Raw genomic sequence first — 17,026 nt, forward strand, 5'->3', positions numbered from 1 at the left:
AGAGGGAAGGCTCTGGATCCTATTAGGCCTTCCTTTTCCTCTCCCGATCCCCTCGTTCCACCACTGGCTCCTCCGTTAGCAGTCTCCAACCGATGGGTTGGAGACTGCTCTCTGCCGCTGCCAGAGGCTTCGGAGATCTCCGTATTGTGCATGCGCAAGCAGCTCTCTCACGCATGCGTAGTAGGTAGCCTCCCATCTTCTGGAGCACTTAGCCTTCCAAAGCCTCCTGCCTCAGTGGAGATTTTAACGGAGGAGCCAGCAGTGGAACATGTTGCGGTGTGAACCCTACTGGCGCCTGTGTAATGCAGCCGTGCTCGTACATGGAGGGGAGAACGCTGCCTCGAAGGGGTGGCAGAGGATCTGTGCCTCTCCTGTCACTTTATGAATTACGGACCAGCAATAATAGTCTTACGTTGTAGACTCTGTTTTATGCTGGAAATACTGTAGTCTATTAATGCACCAAGATTGTAATATGATTGCTAATGTTCCTGGGACAGTAAATGAATGGCCACTATAAAACATATACTAACACTTCCCCACTCAACAAATAGAACTTATTTTGTTGGTATTTCTACCTTTGTTAGCTTTTTGCACTTCCTGACAATGAAGAACGTGGAGCCCATACAGCTGTGAAAATCCCAAATTGCCTTTTATATCTCACTGGTACACTTTTTAAAGCTTAAAGGGAACCGGACGTAAGAAGAATATGGAGGCTGCTATATTTATTTCCATTTAAAGAGACTCTGAAGTCTCTTTCCCCTGCTTTTGTCATATAATCCTGTTCAGCATGAATACCTCAGTGAAATACCTGCAGAGCTTCGGGGCTCACAGGGCTTCTCTTCCTCAGAGGCAGAGCATCAGGCTGTAGCTCTGCCTCCTCCGCAGTCAATCTCTACGGATCACCGCCTCTCCCCGCCCCTCTGTCTTTCCATAAGAGGGGTGGGGAGGAGGCGGAGATTGATTGCGGAGAGGCAGAGCTACAGCTCAAAGCTCAGCCTCTCCAGGAAGAGAAGCCCTGCGAGCCAAGGCAGCACAATCTGCGACCAGCAAAGTCGTAGAACTTTGCTGGTCTAAAACACAGCAATAAATCACCCATCTGCCACGGGGATGCGGCAATTTCACTGGGACAATCATGCTAAACAGGATTATATGAAAAAAAGACTTCAGAGTCTCTTTAAGCAATACCAGTTGCCTGGCAGACCTGCTAATCTATTTGGCTGCACTAGTGTCTGAATCACACACCAGAAACAAGCATGCAGCAAATCTTGTCAGATCTGACAATTATGTCAAACACCTGATCTGCTGCATGCTTGTTCAGGGTCTGTGGCCAAACATGTTAGAGACAGAGGATCAGCAGGATAGCCAGGCAACTTATATTGCTTAAAATGAAATGTATATGGCAGCCTCCATATACCTCTTCAGGTTCCCTTTAAATGACTAACTTGTATTATGAAGCAGACATGGATGGCACTGTTGCCTGTGTTAACATTGATTTTGCTTGTCAGTGTAAAAAGAGTTGATATTCTATGATGAAGTTGTTATGATACAGTAGCAATTTGTATGCTTAGGCCTCACCTATACCCTGTGTGATGCTATCAGTTATAGTGCAATGCATTTTCTCATCAGAACTAACAGCCCATGTTAATGGCTCATTCTCATCTAATGCATGAGGCAACACAACTGGCTGCTGTTTGCATTGTTCTGGACTGCTATGGGTTTTCAAGTCTGTTGTATTCAGCTGCGAACTCACGCATTTATAGAGGTACGCCTGCTAATCGCATGTGTGAAAACGCATCAAATAGTGAGCAGGTGGCCTTAGGCTTGAAAAATAAATATAATTCTGGATTAACTGAACTTGCTTTCTCGGCTACCACTAGAGGGCAGTATTATTCATGAAATCTTTTTACTTTATCATTGACCCTTATTTATGAAAATAAAATTGCTGATGTGCATTCTCTTAAAAGGACAATGTTTGTGGCAAAATCTCTTGTTATGTGAAGTGATGAATGCAGCTGGCTGTTACACCATTTACACATTGCTGGAAAGCTCTATAGAGCACCTCCATTAATTGGGCAAAAAGCACCGATTTTAAAGGCTGTTGCATTTCTCAAGTTTACCAGCAGAGGTCAGTGTTTTTCCAGAGGAAGCACGTGGAATATGGAGCGCATGTTAATAAGCTTTAGCCAGATGTCCATTTGTAAAGGGACAATAGCAGAGGCTGTGCAGTGGTCAGGGGTCATGTGTTGCCATCCATGGACTGTAGAGGCAGGAGGATATAAGGCCATGCTTTCCCATGGTGCAGGAGCGCAGTGAGGCCAACACAAAGATAAGTCCTCCAATGGAACAACTTGAGCGTTTCCTGCATTTTTCCAGCACAAATGTTTTATCCTGCACTCTTAACTAGTATATAGAGCTATTCATCTGTGTCCAATGAGGCAGGACACAATCTAATGGGAGCCCTTTTAAAGCAGAGCTCTGCCCGGGGCATATTAGGATTATCAAAAATAGTATATTAATCGTTCACGCATATAATATAATATAATATAATTTTGTGATTGATAGATTAACCCAAAAACAACAATATTGACTAATTAGTCCATTTGTTGATGGAACGATTCCCAGCTTAAAGCTGATCCGAGATGAAAAACTAACTATAACACGTAACTTGTCTATATATCTTATCTAAATTTTAGATAGTTTACACAGCAAATCTAGCTGCAAACAGCTTTAATAGAATATGATTATTTCTTCCTGTGATACAATGAGGGCAGCCATGTTGTTTGTAAACATTATACAGAGGCAAGCTTATCTGCATCTTGAGCAAAAAATCCTAATCCCCCTCCTCCCCTCTGCCTCTGAAATCTCTAGCTAGTAATACCTCCCCCTCCTCCTGCCCAGGCTGAGCTCCCATGAGCCCTTGCTACTGTCTGAAAGTGCCTTGGCTCTCTGAAAACCTGTGGGCGTGGCTTGTTTAGTTTATAGGGAATTAGAGTATTAAAACAAATTGGCTTGAGGAATGCCCTATAAACAATAGGAAAGGAGCACAATTATGCAATGTGTAAAAGTTAATCTCGGATCCACTTTAAGTATAATAGCAAAAAAAATCCCTATAATAGAATAAATATAATTGTTTTATAGCGCTTATACGCCAGCAAAAATGTTCAGTATTATGAGACAAGTGAGTTAGACACTTGTTCAGACCAGCAGGTGTGTTCCGCAGGCTATGTCAGGGTATCACAGGCAATATATGTGACCAATCAGGCGTCCACACAAGCCCCTCATTCCATTGTATCTTTCGGCCAATCAGGGTCGTCTACGCATCTGGGATGTTGGTCACCCCCACATCTCTCTGGCAAGCTGCCTGCCACTTGTACTCCAGTCACAGTGGCTGTAGTTAGATGGGACAGCCAGATGTTTCTGTAGGCTTTATGGCTGTGACCACCTTTTTTATGTTTGGTGGTTAATGCTCTCATTTACCATGCTAGAGTCCCAGGTAAAAGGACACCTGAAGTGAGGGGAATATGGAGGCTGCCGTATTTATTTTTTTAAGCAGTACTAGTTGCCTGACTGTCCTTCTGATCTGACTGTAACACTTTTAGCCATAGGCCATAAACAAGCATGCAGATCAGATGTTTCTGTCAAGAACAGCCACATGCATGTTTCAGGGGTGGGATTCAGATACTACAGCCAAAGAGATCAGCATAACTAGGGAACTAGTATTGTTTAAAGGAAACCTGTGACCAAAGCGGTCTCAGGTTTTATACTTATCAGGGGCTTCCTGCAGGCCCTTTGAGGCCGCTCTGTCCCTCCCCATCTCCCTGGGTCACTCCTGTCTCCGGCTGGACAGCCTGTTTCTGTAGCTAATTAAGGCCCAATGCCGGGAGCCTTCTGCAAAGGGTGGCAGAAAATGTCAGCACTGTACACATTTAAAATTTTAATAGAAATAATATATCTTCTATTTCTAATATGAAGCCCCAACCCACTATGCACAGCTGTGTAATAAAGGCGTGCAATGACACTGCATACAGGGAAAATGTACAAGATACACAGATAAGAGGCCCATTCCAGTAACAGGTGGGCACCATATGGCCACTGCAAGACTTCATTCCTGCAGCTCCTACAGTTCTAATGGTGGCCAGGACCTGGGGAGCATTAAACTGCCCACAGCTATGGCTATTGCTACCCACGCTGGATTAAACTTAGGGGCAGCCAATAGAGACTACCTCGGCGGGAATCTAGCATGCATGTAATTGAGGCACTGTGAAATTTGGGCACAGGGTGAAGCTGAAAAACTGCTGACCCTTCTGCTAAAGTCCCGGCGGCGTTAATTACCATTACCCCTCCAGGCCACCATGGACTCGGGAAAGATGTAAGTCGGCTGCCAGCTACATGACCATGCCCAAAGTACTATGGCAGTAATGCACATTATGGCCTGTGGGGGCGCATGGGGTGCGTAAATTTCCCTGCACCATTTTGTGCAGTATTGTTCTGTCATAGGTATTGTAGCCTGAGGATTTTTAGTGGCTGGATGATGTAATGGTTAAGGGCTCTACCTCTGACACGGGAGACCTGGGTTCGAATCTCGGCTCTGCCTGTTCAGTAAGCCAGCACCTATTCAGTAGGAGACCTTGGGCAAGTCTCCCTAACACTGCTACTGCCTATAGAGCGCATCTTAGTGGCTGCAGCTCTGGTGCTTTGAGTCCGCCAGGAGAAAAGCGTGATATAAATGTTATTTGTCTTGTCTAGTGATGTTTGATCCCCAAGCACATGGTTATATCTCTCACCCCTTACACCAGAGGCAGCTCCTTTGTGCACTGCACATCATGCATCATTAGCCTGTATGCTATTTACACCTTCCATTAGAACATACATGTCAAACTCCGGCCTGCAGGCCAAATATGGCCCTTCGACCCATTACATTTGGCCTTTAAGTGGTTTCCCCACTTTGCATTATGTTTGGTTCACTCTATACCACCAGGGAAGCTACATTGGAGGTGAAGCCCTTGAACACCAGAAAAGCCATATTGGGGAGGGAGGGGGAAAGCACTAAACACCAGGGAACTGTATAGGGGAGGGATCGTGGGCGACCTGGGAACTTTATAAGGGAGGAAGGAGGCCAGTAGACATTGAGGTTGGCCCGCAATTAGGTCCCAGTATTCAATTTCGGCCCATTTTGTATTTGAGTTTGACACCCCTGCATTAGAGGCTAGGGCACTGATGCTAAGGAGGTGGGGGTCAACCATCCCATTATAGCAAACCTGAACTGGCTGTGGCACAAAAAGTTAGATATTTACCAAGGTAGAGGAAATCCTCTGGATAATCCAGAGGCGTCCCATTTTTGTCCTTGACCTCACGATTACCATGCTTAAACCCTCTAAACATATCCAGCAAGCACTTTTCAGATAATGTCCTCGTGGCCGCACTCCCCGCCGTAAACCAGCGCCGCCAAAGTGTGCTTGTAAGCCTGTGCCATTTGACCACAAAGGGAAGTGCAGCCACAAACGGAGAGAGTCCCAGGCAGCAGTGGAAGTGTTTAGGAGGACACAGGAAGCCTCTAGACTACCCAGGTACTATAATAATCTAACTTTTTTTTTCCCCTGGTCAGTACAGTACAGGTTTGCTTTAACGTGAACCAGAGACGAAGCACCCTCCTGTATTTTACCATATATATCAGTGCAAACATTTATATCAGTGCAAACATTAGAGAAAACACCTACCCTGCTCTGTTTCATTCTTCACTGCTCAGCCTGCTTATCAGCCCTGATAAAATCCCCGACTGAGCATTCTGTCTGCCTTTGCTCAGGAATCATTATAGGTGAGTCTGTCTTTTCGGATGTCTTTTCAAGCCCAAGCCTGCCCCCTTCTGGCTCCGCTATAATGACTCAATTATGATTCCTGAGCAAAGCCAGACTGAATGCTCAGTCAGGGATATTTATCAGGGCTGATAACAAGCAGGCTGAGCAGTGAAGAATAAAGCAGAGAGCAGGGTAGGTGTTTTCTCTAATGTTCCCACTGATCTATATGGTAAAATACATGACGGTGCTTTGTCTCTGGTTCACTTAAAAGAAAGATCTTGCTTGCAATCCTTATTTTTTTTCTTCTTCTGTCCTTCACCCCCTCATCACACTGTAGTGAATGCTTGAACCTGAAACAAACAGGGGTATAAATGTGTGCAGAAGACTACTGTAGTCTGGACAGCTGTTTAATGCTGCTTTAATTTGATTAAAGGTGTCCATTAAGGTTACATTTTTAGGAAACCGTATTATTTTTGGATAAGATCATTTAGATTATTATTTAGTATTTATATAGCACTGAAATGGTCTGCAGCGCTGTACAGAGTATATTGTCTTGTCACCAACTGTCCCTCAGAGGGTCTCACAACCTAAAAGTCATATGTCTATGTATGTATCGTGTAGTGCAGGTATCGTAGTCAATTAACTTTTTTGTATGTTTTTAGTATGTGGGAGGAATCCAGATTGCCTGGAGGAAACCCATTCAGACACGGGGAGAACATACAAGCTCTGTGCATCTAGTGCCCCAGGGACCCAGCATTGCAGGGCTGCTATCCGCTATGCCACTGTGCTGCCCATTTAGATTGTAAGAAAAAAACATATTAAATCGATCCACAGCATTAACCTCCTCAGCGGTATGGACGAATATATACGTCCATCACCGCTGGAGGTCGCCGCTCAGGCCCTGCTGGGCCGATTTTTGCGAAATAAAAAGCTGCACACACAGCCGGCACTTTGCCAGCCGCGTGTGCTGCCTGATCGGCGAAAGAGGGTCCCCCCAGCCGCCCGAGCCCTGCGCAGCCGGAACAAAAGTTCCGGCCAGCGCTAAGGGCTGGATCGGAGGCGGCTGACGTCAGGACGTCGGCTGACGTCCATGACGTCACTCCGCTCGTCGCTATGGCGACGATGTAAGCAAAACAAGGAAGGCTGCTCATTGCGGCCTTCCTTGTTTATTCTGGTCGCCGGAGGCGATCAGAATGACGCTTCCGGAGCGCCCTCTAGTGGGCTTTCATGCAGCCAACTTTCAGTTGGCTGCATGAAACAGTTTTTTTTTTATTTAAAAAAAAACCTCCCGCAGCCGCCCTGGCGATCTTAATAGAACGCCAGGGAGGTTAAAGAATCAAACTTGCGATCATATAAAAATCAGTTGTGACCGTATCTTTGGAAAATTGCCATGCCCATTGATCATTTCTTTAGGGAAACTAACAATAATGGGATCAGTCAGGATTGATTGGCCCTACCAGCTTCTCTGATCTGAAAAATTAGACCAAAAATATGATCACACATGCCCAGTTCAAATGTGCTGGTTCGCAGCTACAGGTGCTTCTTGACTAGTGGCAGAAGTAAAGTTGCTGGACCCAGCAGTACAGGGTACTATGAGGCCCACTGATGCTGCCAACTGAAATTAGTAAGTTATTTATGACCCATACACGCACTTGACCAAACTGTCTGATTTTGGTCTGTTGGACAACTATCAGGCATGTGTATGCGTGGCAAATGACTAGATGAGTGACTGATAACGAGTGGTTTGCCCGATCCATCCAGCAGATCAACTCGCACGCCTGTTGGGCTGATGTTGTGCAGTTGGCCACCTGTGTACATTTGAATTATGTACTTCAATGCGACCATCTCATGCAGTCCGCTGTTTTGCTTGCGTGCGCAGTATGTTAAAGAGAGACTGAAGTAAACAAAAATTGCTATTTTTACCTGGTAGTTCGCTTCAGTACTCTCAGTAGAGGTAAACCGCCGCATCCCCGAGCCAAAACGAGGGCTTTAGACCCCCCAAATCCCCGGGAGGCAATTTGGGCAGCGCTTCCTGAAAGAGGTAGAGCTTTCTGCTGTAGCTCTGCCTCTACTGATGTCAATCGCCATGGATCTCCGCCTCTCCCCGCCCCGCTCAGTCTTGCTTCACAGAGAGGGGCGGGAAGAGGCGGAGATCTGCACGCCGATTGACGCCAGAGGCAGAGCTACAGCTCAAAGTTCTGCCTCCCCGGACAGCAAAATCCATGACCAAGAAAGTTGTGGGATTTTGCCCCGGGATTTGGGGGGGTCTAAAGCCCTTGTTTTTGCTCGGGGATGCAGTGGTTTACCTCTACTGAGATACTGAAGCAAACTACCAGGTAAAAATAGCAATTTTTGTTCATTTCAGAGTCTCTTTAAAGCAAATGTAACCACGGTTTAAAAAAAATAAAAAAGGCAGATACTCGCCTAAGGAGAGGGAAGGCTCGGTCCTAATGAGCCATCCCTCTCCTCTCCCGGTGCTGCGCTTGCTCCTCCATTCTCATCCCACGCCGAGGGGACTTCGGAAATCTTTGGGAGCCGAGTCCTCCCGAAGACAGGCGGCGCACACACAAGTGCATCATAGAGGGCGCGTGCGCAGTGTAGAGCGGCCCATCTTCGAAGCATTTCCGAAGCCTCCCTTCGGCCGGGAGACAGCGGTATTTGACCGAAACTGTCGAATACCGCTACAGGGGAGCCACGACAGCAGCGGGCACCGGGAGAGGAGAGGGAGTGCTCTATGGGACCCAGTCTCCCTCTCCTTAGGTGAGTATCTGATTTTTTTTATTTATTTTTTTTTAAACCGGTTCCCATTAGCTTTAATGAGTTGGTCATTAAGTTGCTTGGTGCACAGAAAATGCAAGTCATGTAAACGGTTTGTCGCGGGGTTGGTCATGCACTTAGTTGGACGTGTGTACGTACATTTTAATAGTGTAATGGTTAAGGGCTCAGCCTCTGACCCAGGAGACCTGGGTTCGAATCTTGGCTCTGCCTGTTCAGTAATAGTCAGCACCTATTCAGTAGGAGACTGCTACTACACTACACTGCTACTGCCTACAGAGCGCGTCCTAGTGGCTGCAGCTCTGGCCCTTTGAGTCCACCAGGAGAAAAGCGTGTCTTGTGTTGTCTTAATACAAGGCACAATTATTTTATTAAAATATTTTAGCCAGTTGAGGTGTGTCACTAATGGCCCCATGTGTGGGAGGCTATAGGGAGACTTGTCTTTACATCCTGTCCAGGAGAGACAACAGGATTTTTAAAGACACACAGAAAAGATATATAAAGGAGGGCTAATTTGGAGTTGGCTTAACACCTGGGTTCCAATTTCACTTATCCTTTATGTGGGGATGGAACCAACAAGAACCATAAACCCAAACTACTGTAGTCCTGGGTCTCAAAGTCAAGCTGAATGATGTTCTTTTGGTGTCTGTAGTGTGAGATTTGTTTCCAGGCCTGTCTGAGGTTTAATGTGAAGCCCATGGGAAATCGCACACCCCCAGGAACTGAGTCCTCTTCACAGACACATGACAAGTGTGTCCCAGACTTCATTACAAGGACTCCACTCCCTTTTTCATGAGACTTCAGCCACCAAGTGGACCATTTCCTCTGCTCCTCTTTGATGGCTGTGGGGATGTAAGGATGAGGAGGAGAGCTATATAGCCCTTTTATTGTTATTAAGACTAGTATGTGAAGAGGAAGCTCTCAGACTTACTGTATCTAAATTGCCCACTTGATGCGCTTTGAAGACCATAACAGGGCTATGATGGCAACAGAGTACTCTAGACAAGGTTTAATGTCTGCCATTAGGAGAGATGAATCTAGTAAGACGTGCAATGGAGTTAATACAATATTTGGTGTAGCTGATGGTTAGCTTGCTGTTCTCCTGTGTTTGTTAATCAAGTATATTTTTTTGTGTTTATTAGTCATCAAACATTAGTCTGTTCTTATAAAACTTGTATTCACACAACTTTATAAGGATTATGTGCTGTAGAGATTAGAAGTAAATTTGCTAACAAACAGAACAGACTCGGGCATCATCCAGTTGTCCACAGGCTACAAAATATAAAGGGTGCAGCTGTTCACTCCCATAAACCTGTAAGCTTGGGGAAGTAAGGGGTAAGCCACAAAAGCAGCAGATGCTGTTGGTGTCATCTTATTTGTGTAGAACAGGAGAAAACATCTATACAAATGCCAGAATTATTGTTGCAGGAAATAAATACCTTATAGAACATCGGTCATGCAACTGCTTGAATCCATTGGTTAAAAGATTCCACAACTCCAGAAAAAGTGTTGTACAATCATTATGGACTTTTTAAGATTAGTGAATGGGCACTTATGCCTCTTTTGCTAGGTACACACCATTCAATTTTCTGTTAGATTTATCTGCCAGATAGATAATTTCCAACATGAAATTATCTATCTAACCATCTATCTGCCTAGCGATTAGGCATTGTTCTACTCAGCAGGAGATAACCAGAAGACAATGCACCAGAGATAATGACCAGTCTCTACCAGTACTTTGCACGGCGGATCGCTCAAACAGCCGTATCAGTCCGCAGACAGACTGTACACACGCCGGACTGTCGCTGGACCGCCCACCCAGCGGGAGGTGACAACGGACCCGTCGTTGCCTCCAGTCCAACGTGTGTACGGACCTTAACAGAAAAATCTAACAGAAAATTGTAGGGTGTGTACTAGGCATACACGGCTCGACCGCAGGCTTATCAATCGAGCCGCTAATGGCTCGATTGATAATACCCGACAGGTCTGATGACCTGCTGGATAGATTCCCCCCCCCCCTCGATCCCCGCAGGCGGAGAATCGAGCGGCTGATAAGGGAAGCCCGCGGGGACGAGCGGGGACCGATCCGCGCGATGACGCGCAGGCATCAAGCCGCTGGCTCGATACCGGCGCATAAACGTGCCGTGTATGCCCGGCATTAGTGATTCAGTGTGCTCTACAACCAGCAAGGAAAAGGCTGCAATGGAGACTAGACATGTACAATAATACAAAGTCTGCATGCAGCAAGTTAGAGTAACACGATGCGTTACAACGCGTTACTGTGAACAGGCCCATAGAATTGTATGGGTAGTGAGTCGACATGCAGAATTATTCTACAACGCAACTGAACACTGTGAAAGAACCATAAGGCCACGTTCACAACGGTGTGGTGTAAAGGCCGCTTTGTAACGCATCTTACCGCACTGCAATGCACCACCTATGCAACCTTAACAGTGCTGCGGGAGCGTTGAAGTATAACGAGTTGCGGGATGGGAACGCACTGCATACCAGTAAACGTGTTAACATTTGATGTGAAGCATGCTTTTCATTGACGGTTTACTTCATTGTATGCAGCCCAACATGTAACGTGTGGTACGACTTTTTTGTTCCGTTGCATTGGGTTCCTGCTACACAGGGAACACAATGCAACGTCCCATTGTGAATGCGGTCAGTCAAACATTGATTCCGGTAATACCTTTAAAGGATACCCAAAGTGACATGAGATAGACCTATGAATGTACAGTGCCTAGCACACAAATAACTATGCTGTTCCTTTTTTCTTCCTCTGTTTGAAAGAATTAAATTTCAAGTATGTAAGTGACTGACTCAGTCCTGACTCAGACAGGAAGTGACTACAGTGTGACCCTCACTGATAAGAAATTCCAACTATTAAACACTTTCCTAGCAGAAAATGGCTTCTGAGAGCAGGGAAGAGATAAAAAGGGAAATTTCTTATCAGTGAGGGTCACACTGTAGTCACTTCCTGTCTGAGTCAGGACTGAGTCAGCCACTTACATACCTGATATTTAACTCTTTCAGGCAGAGGAAGAAAAATCATCATCATGTCACATGTCACTTCGGGTATCCTTTAATGCTTCATTGTGCACGTTTATTTTAAGATTTCAGAACGTTTAAATTTCTTCTTCTTGCATGATACACAGCTGGATCAGAACTGCTGTATATCTATATCTTGCCTGAGCAAGAAACTTGCATATTACTATGTAGTCAGCCATTAAAGGTATAGGTTACACCTGCTATCTCTCGGGAAGCGGCTGCCTCACCGTGGCCCCCATGTGTGCATTTATATATTACCTGTCCTGTGTCGCAGTGCCCATCTGTCTTCCATTGGCAGCATGTACAGTATACTGCTAATGGAAGAGTGGGGTATTCCAAAGGGCACTGTGTTGTGGGTGACACTGGACAGGTAATATATAAATAAACATATGGTGGGTACATTTATACACTAGGGGAACAGTGCCAGGGCCTCCGGTGTATGTAAGATGTATTGGCCACCTTTACCGGTAGCTGCAGATGTGGACAAAGTTTAACTTTTGGGTTAAAGTGAACCTGGGGTGAGAGTGATATGGAGGCTGCCATATTTATTTCCTTTTAAACCATACCAGTTGCCTGGCAGTCCTCCTGATCCTGTGTCTCTAATACTTTTAGCCATAGACCCTGAACAAGCCTATACAGATCAGGTACTCGGACTCAGGTTTTACTGGCTTAGCCATATGCTTGTTCCAGGGTTTGACTCAGACACTACTTATGCCAGAAGATAAACTGGGCTACCAGGCAACTGGCATTGTTAAGAAGGAAATAAATATGGCAGCTTCCATATTCCTCTCACCTTGGGTTCCCTTTAAAGCAGAACTGAAGAACATAAAAAACAGTTTCACTTACCCGGGGATTCTGCCAGCCACTTGCAACCTTTCTGTCCTCCACGATCCTCCATTATCCCGCTGCCAGCTAGTTCGTAAGTCGACAGCAACTGCGCCTGTACTCCCCCGAGCCACGCGCATCTTTGTTTGCGTTCCTGCCACGCATATCTTCGTTCACATTCCTGCGCTTATAGCGCAGGACGCTATTGGAGGCAGGAATGCGAAGAACGATACGCAGGTGCAGTTGCCGTCTACTAAGTACAAGACAGTAACGAAACTAGCTGGCGGCGGGAGAACGGAGGATTGTGTAGGACCGGAGCAGGACAGGAAGGCTGCATGGGGCTGGCAGAAGACCCAGGTAAGTGAAACACTTTTTTTTTTTTTATTTTTTTTTTTCTCCGCCATCAGAAGACAGAGCTGAAGTTCCATTTAAAACACAATAATTAAGCCGAATTACAGCATTCCCCCACTATCCACGTGGACCTAGAGGGGGAATAGTAATTAACGTTGCCGGGAACTTGTGCAGCAGCAGGATAAGCCATTCCGGCTGTATCCTGCGCCCAAGTCTCCTGGCGGCGATTCCTCTCCTACGCATTAATCATGTAATAAGCTATGCTGCTGATTGCATCTCAAACACTGCAGTGTACACCTAGAGGCTAGAGTCAAATTAGTAGACTGTGCCAAGCTCAAGCATTCTGTAATAGTGGGACAACTGCTTCATGTTCTTTTTTTTGTTTAACACAAAAGAAATCAGGAGTGCTGCTCACATCCACCAATTATCTCTCCATTCCCCAGCACTGCCTCTAATGAATTCAGTATCACAGTCTGCTGTCTGTGGGATGTGCAGCCACTTGCTAATACCCAGACACATGTCAATGCTGCAGGCTAGTGAGAATCCCAGTATGAAGAGCCTCCAGGTAGGGCTGGGAGACCCTTTAATGTCTGAGGCGAGTTTGCATCCTGTTGACACCTCCTCTTCCTCTCCTGGCCTTTGATATGCAAGGCGTATCACCTTGCTGTGACTGCCACACTTGTCACCAGGCTCTGGCACACTCCTAGGTGTGCAGATGGGAAGCAGCTCCTTTTGTCTTTGATGTTTATTGTGTGTTTAGCAGCACACTTATCAAATGTCCTTCCTTTCACACATTGTGCATATGAGGGCTTTTGTCCTGGGGCTGCTGCTGTTGGGCGCTGCCTATGTAATTGAGCACTGCACTGTCTCCTAGATAACAGCAAGCCAGCCACTAGGCTGTGTTCTGCCACTCGTGATGTACAGATGAATGTTATTCTTATTATTTAGTATTTCTATAGCGCTGACATCTTCCGCAGCTTTGTACGGAGTATATTGTCTTGTCACTTAAAATCTAATCTGTACCATAGTCATATGTCTATGCATGTATTTTGTATTGTATGTATTATAATTTAGAGGGACGCCAATTAACTTATCTGCTTATATGTTTTTTGGGATGTGGGAGGACACCGGAGTGCCTGGAGGAAACCCACACAGACACTGGAAGAACATACAAACTCCATGCAGAGGGTGCCCTGTGCTGCCCATATCTTTATTCCTTGCTTGTTCTGGGTGGTTTTGAGCTATTTGGGTATTCTCCAGCTGGGCTGTGTGCTGCCAGTTGTGATGTAAGGATGTATATGCCTTGCTCTATAGGGGTGTCAACTCAAATCACATAAGGGGCCAAAATCTGAAACGCAGTCTGAAGGTGGCCCTACATCTCATGACCCGGCAGCCGAAAGACCATCCGATTCGATAATTATTATCCGTGCTGCTAAGAGCATGTCAGATCAACTATGCGACCAAATTCGGTTGCATGTATCAGTTGGACATGCTGCAAGACGCCGGGCTTTCGTGGTTGATTGGGTGCACTGTGGTATTGGCGAGCGATATCTGGATACGCAACGAAACCCCCACTGCTGCCCCCTAGTGTATAAACGTACTCCCTGTGTGTGCATTTATACATTACCTGTCCTGTGTCGCCCACCGCGTGTTGTCATCCGTCTTTGGAATCCCCTGCTCTTCTGTTAGAGGTATACACGCCGCTGCTGTGGCGCTTGTGACATCACACACGTGGCACATACTGTGCATGGGCAGCGTGTATACCGCTAACGGAAGAGCAGGGAATTCCAAACATGGATGGGCGACATAGGACAGGTAATGTATAAATGCATACACAGGGGGTACGTTTATACACTAAGGGGCAGCAGTGAGGTGGTGGACTCCGACGATTTCCAAGAGAGTTAATGCTGAAATTAATCAGGAATCAGCCTGTGGTGTATGGACGACCTCCATATCCCTCTCACCTCAGGTTCCCTTTAAGGCTTCTTGCACACCAAGACGTTGCATTAGGTGCCACGTTAAGGTCGCATAACGTGCACCTAACACAATGTATGGTGCTGCAAGAGCCGACGGTAGAGTGAGCCGCGTTAGGCGGCTCGATTCCTATAATGTCTCCCAGAGTGGCGCTGATTGGCCAGCGGGACCACGTGATGCGGAGCGAGACACTCCGCATCACGTGGTCCCGCCGGCCAATCAGCGCCCGCCAGTGCAGTGAATATTAAGTAGCCATGTGCGCGGCTACTGTAGCTGGCTCTCCCCGCCTCCTCTCCGTCCCCCACTGCGCATGTGCAAACAGTCTAACGCGGCTATAGCCGCTCCAACGCCGTAGCATGCTGCACTTTGCGCAGAACGTGCAGCGTTACATGTAACGCAACGTGGGCTGTGTGAACAGCCCACTTGTGTTACATTGCTGTGCGTTGGGGGAGCGTTACAGGCGCACGTAACGTCTTGGTGTGTAAGCAGCCTAAAGAGAGACTGAAGCCTCAAAAATTACCTGTTTTTATAAGCCAGTCCTTTTCAGCATTAATGGCATAGATGAAACGCCGCATTCCCGCAGCTAAACGAGGCCTTAATCACCCCGAAATCCCCTGGGCAAATTGCAGGGTTCCTTCCTGTTAGAGGCAGAGCTTTGTATGGTAGCTCTGCCTCTGTTCACGTCAATCTCCACGGCTCGCCGCCTCCTCCCGCCCCTCTGTCTTCTTTCACTAAGAGGGGCGGGAGGAGGCGGAGATCCATGGGAATTGACGCGACTGGAGACAGAGCTACAGCCCAAAGCTCTGCATCCCCGGGCAGCAAAATCCATGACTTTGAAACTCGTGGAATATTTCCCTGGGATTTGGGGGTGATAAAGGCCTTGTTTAGCCCTGGGAATGCAGTGTTTCATCTATGCCATTAATGCTGAGAAGGTCTGGCTAATAAAAAACGGTAATTTTCTAGGCTTCAGAGTCTCTTTAAAGGACAACTGAAGTGAGAGGGATATGGAAGCTGCCATAGTTGCCTGGCTGTCCTGCTGATTCTCTGCCTCTATTACATTTAGCCATAGACCCTGACCAAGCATGCAGCAGATCAGATGTTTCTGACATTATTGTCACCTCTGACAAGATTAGCTGCATGCTTGTTTCTGGTTTTATTCAGACACTACTGTAGCCAAATAGATCAGCAGGACAGCCAGACAACTGATATTGTTTAAAGGGAAAGAAGTATGGCATCCTCCATATCCCGCTCACTTTTAGTTGTCCTTTTTCTTAGATGCAGCCTTTCTATGCAGTCACCGTTTCTCACAGACTGCAGGTACCATTTGAACCCTGTAGATCATTTGGGTTTTAAGTTGATTGACAGCCACTTCATACTCCTAATTAGTAACACTCTTCTCTTTATTTTTCAGATACCTGACGAGTTTGACAATGGTGAGTTAAATACCCCCCACATTCTATCTGCAAATATTGTAAAATTCCCATTTCACCTACCCTGACCCCTTTCCGACCTTCCTGTATTGTATAGACTCTGTATTTTTACAATGTGGGGTGGCTGGTGGCTGCAGTGCTTGGTGAAGACAGTGATGAACATTGATGCATATCATTATGGTAGCTGAATAAAGAGTGGAGTCCATCATAAGCTGCCTGCACAGCTCAAATGGGAGTCTTTCAAAACAAAGGACAAACAACTGTTTGGCTGTTTATCTTTAAAGCCCCGTCTATACGAGGCGATCCGGCGGCTCGATTAGCCGCCGGATCGACTCTTCCGCATACCCGCTCGATTCCTTGCCATTGTCCCCTCGTGGGGAACGAGCAGGGAGTCGGTGGTGGCGGAATCCGACCTGACTGATCTTATCAATCGAGCCGCATCAGCTTGATAAGTAACATTGCTGTTACATCGCTTTTTGGCCAGTCTGCGCAGCGGATCGTTTCATCCAACAATTGTTCAGGAGTGACAAAATGAAGCTGCGTGAAAAGGAGAAAGTGTTTCTAGCTGCGCGCGCAAATTATCGGACGATTCATCAGTAGTTTAGTGTTGTGTGTGTTCAGTAGTTTAGTGTTGTGTGCACGGACGCCATCGCTAACGATGCATCACTGATGACTCAGTCTTCCATCGTTCATAGCCCATTTTGAACGACTTCCATCAGATGTGTACAAACCTTAAGATCAACACACACCATACAATCTTGGTTGTACAGATTTACCAAATCTATGTAGTATAAGGGCCAACAGATTGAAAATACCTTGAAT

General features: G+C 46.3%; 1 protein-coding gene across 1 annotated transcript in view; it reads left to right on the forward strand.

Moving 5' to 3' along the window:
- Positions 1–17,026, forward strand: part of TIMM50 (translocase of inner mitochondrial membrane 50) — a 60,812-nt gene that overhangs the window by 16,374 nt on the left and 27,412 nt on the right. Inside the window, exon 4 of the mRNA XM_068250516.1 lies at positions 16,186–16,207. Within this exon, the coding sequence (XP_068106617.1) occupies positions 16,186–16,207 (22 nt within the window). The remainder of the gene's footprint in view (positions 1–16,185; positions 16,208–17,026) is intronic.

This window comes from Hyperolius riggenbachi, chromosome 8 (genome assembly GCF_040937935.1).
Source record: "Hyperolius riggenbachi isolate aHypRig1 chromosome 8, aHypRig1.pri, whole genome shotgun sequence".
Lineage (NCBI taxonomy): Eukaryota > Metazoa > Chordata > Amphibia > Anura > Hyperoliidae > Hyperolius > Hyperolius riggenbachi.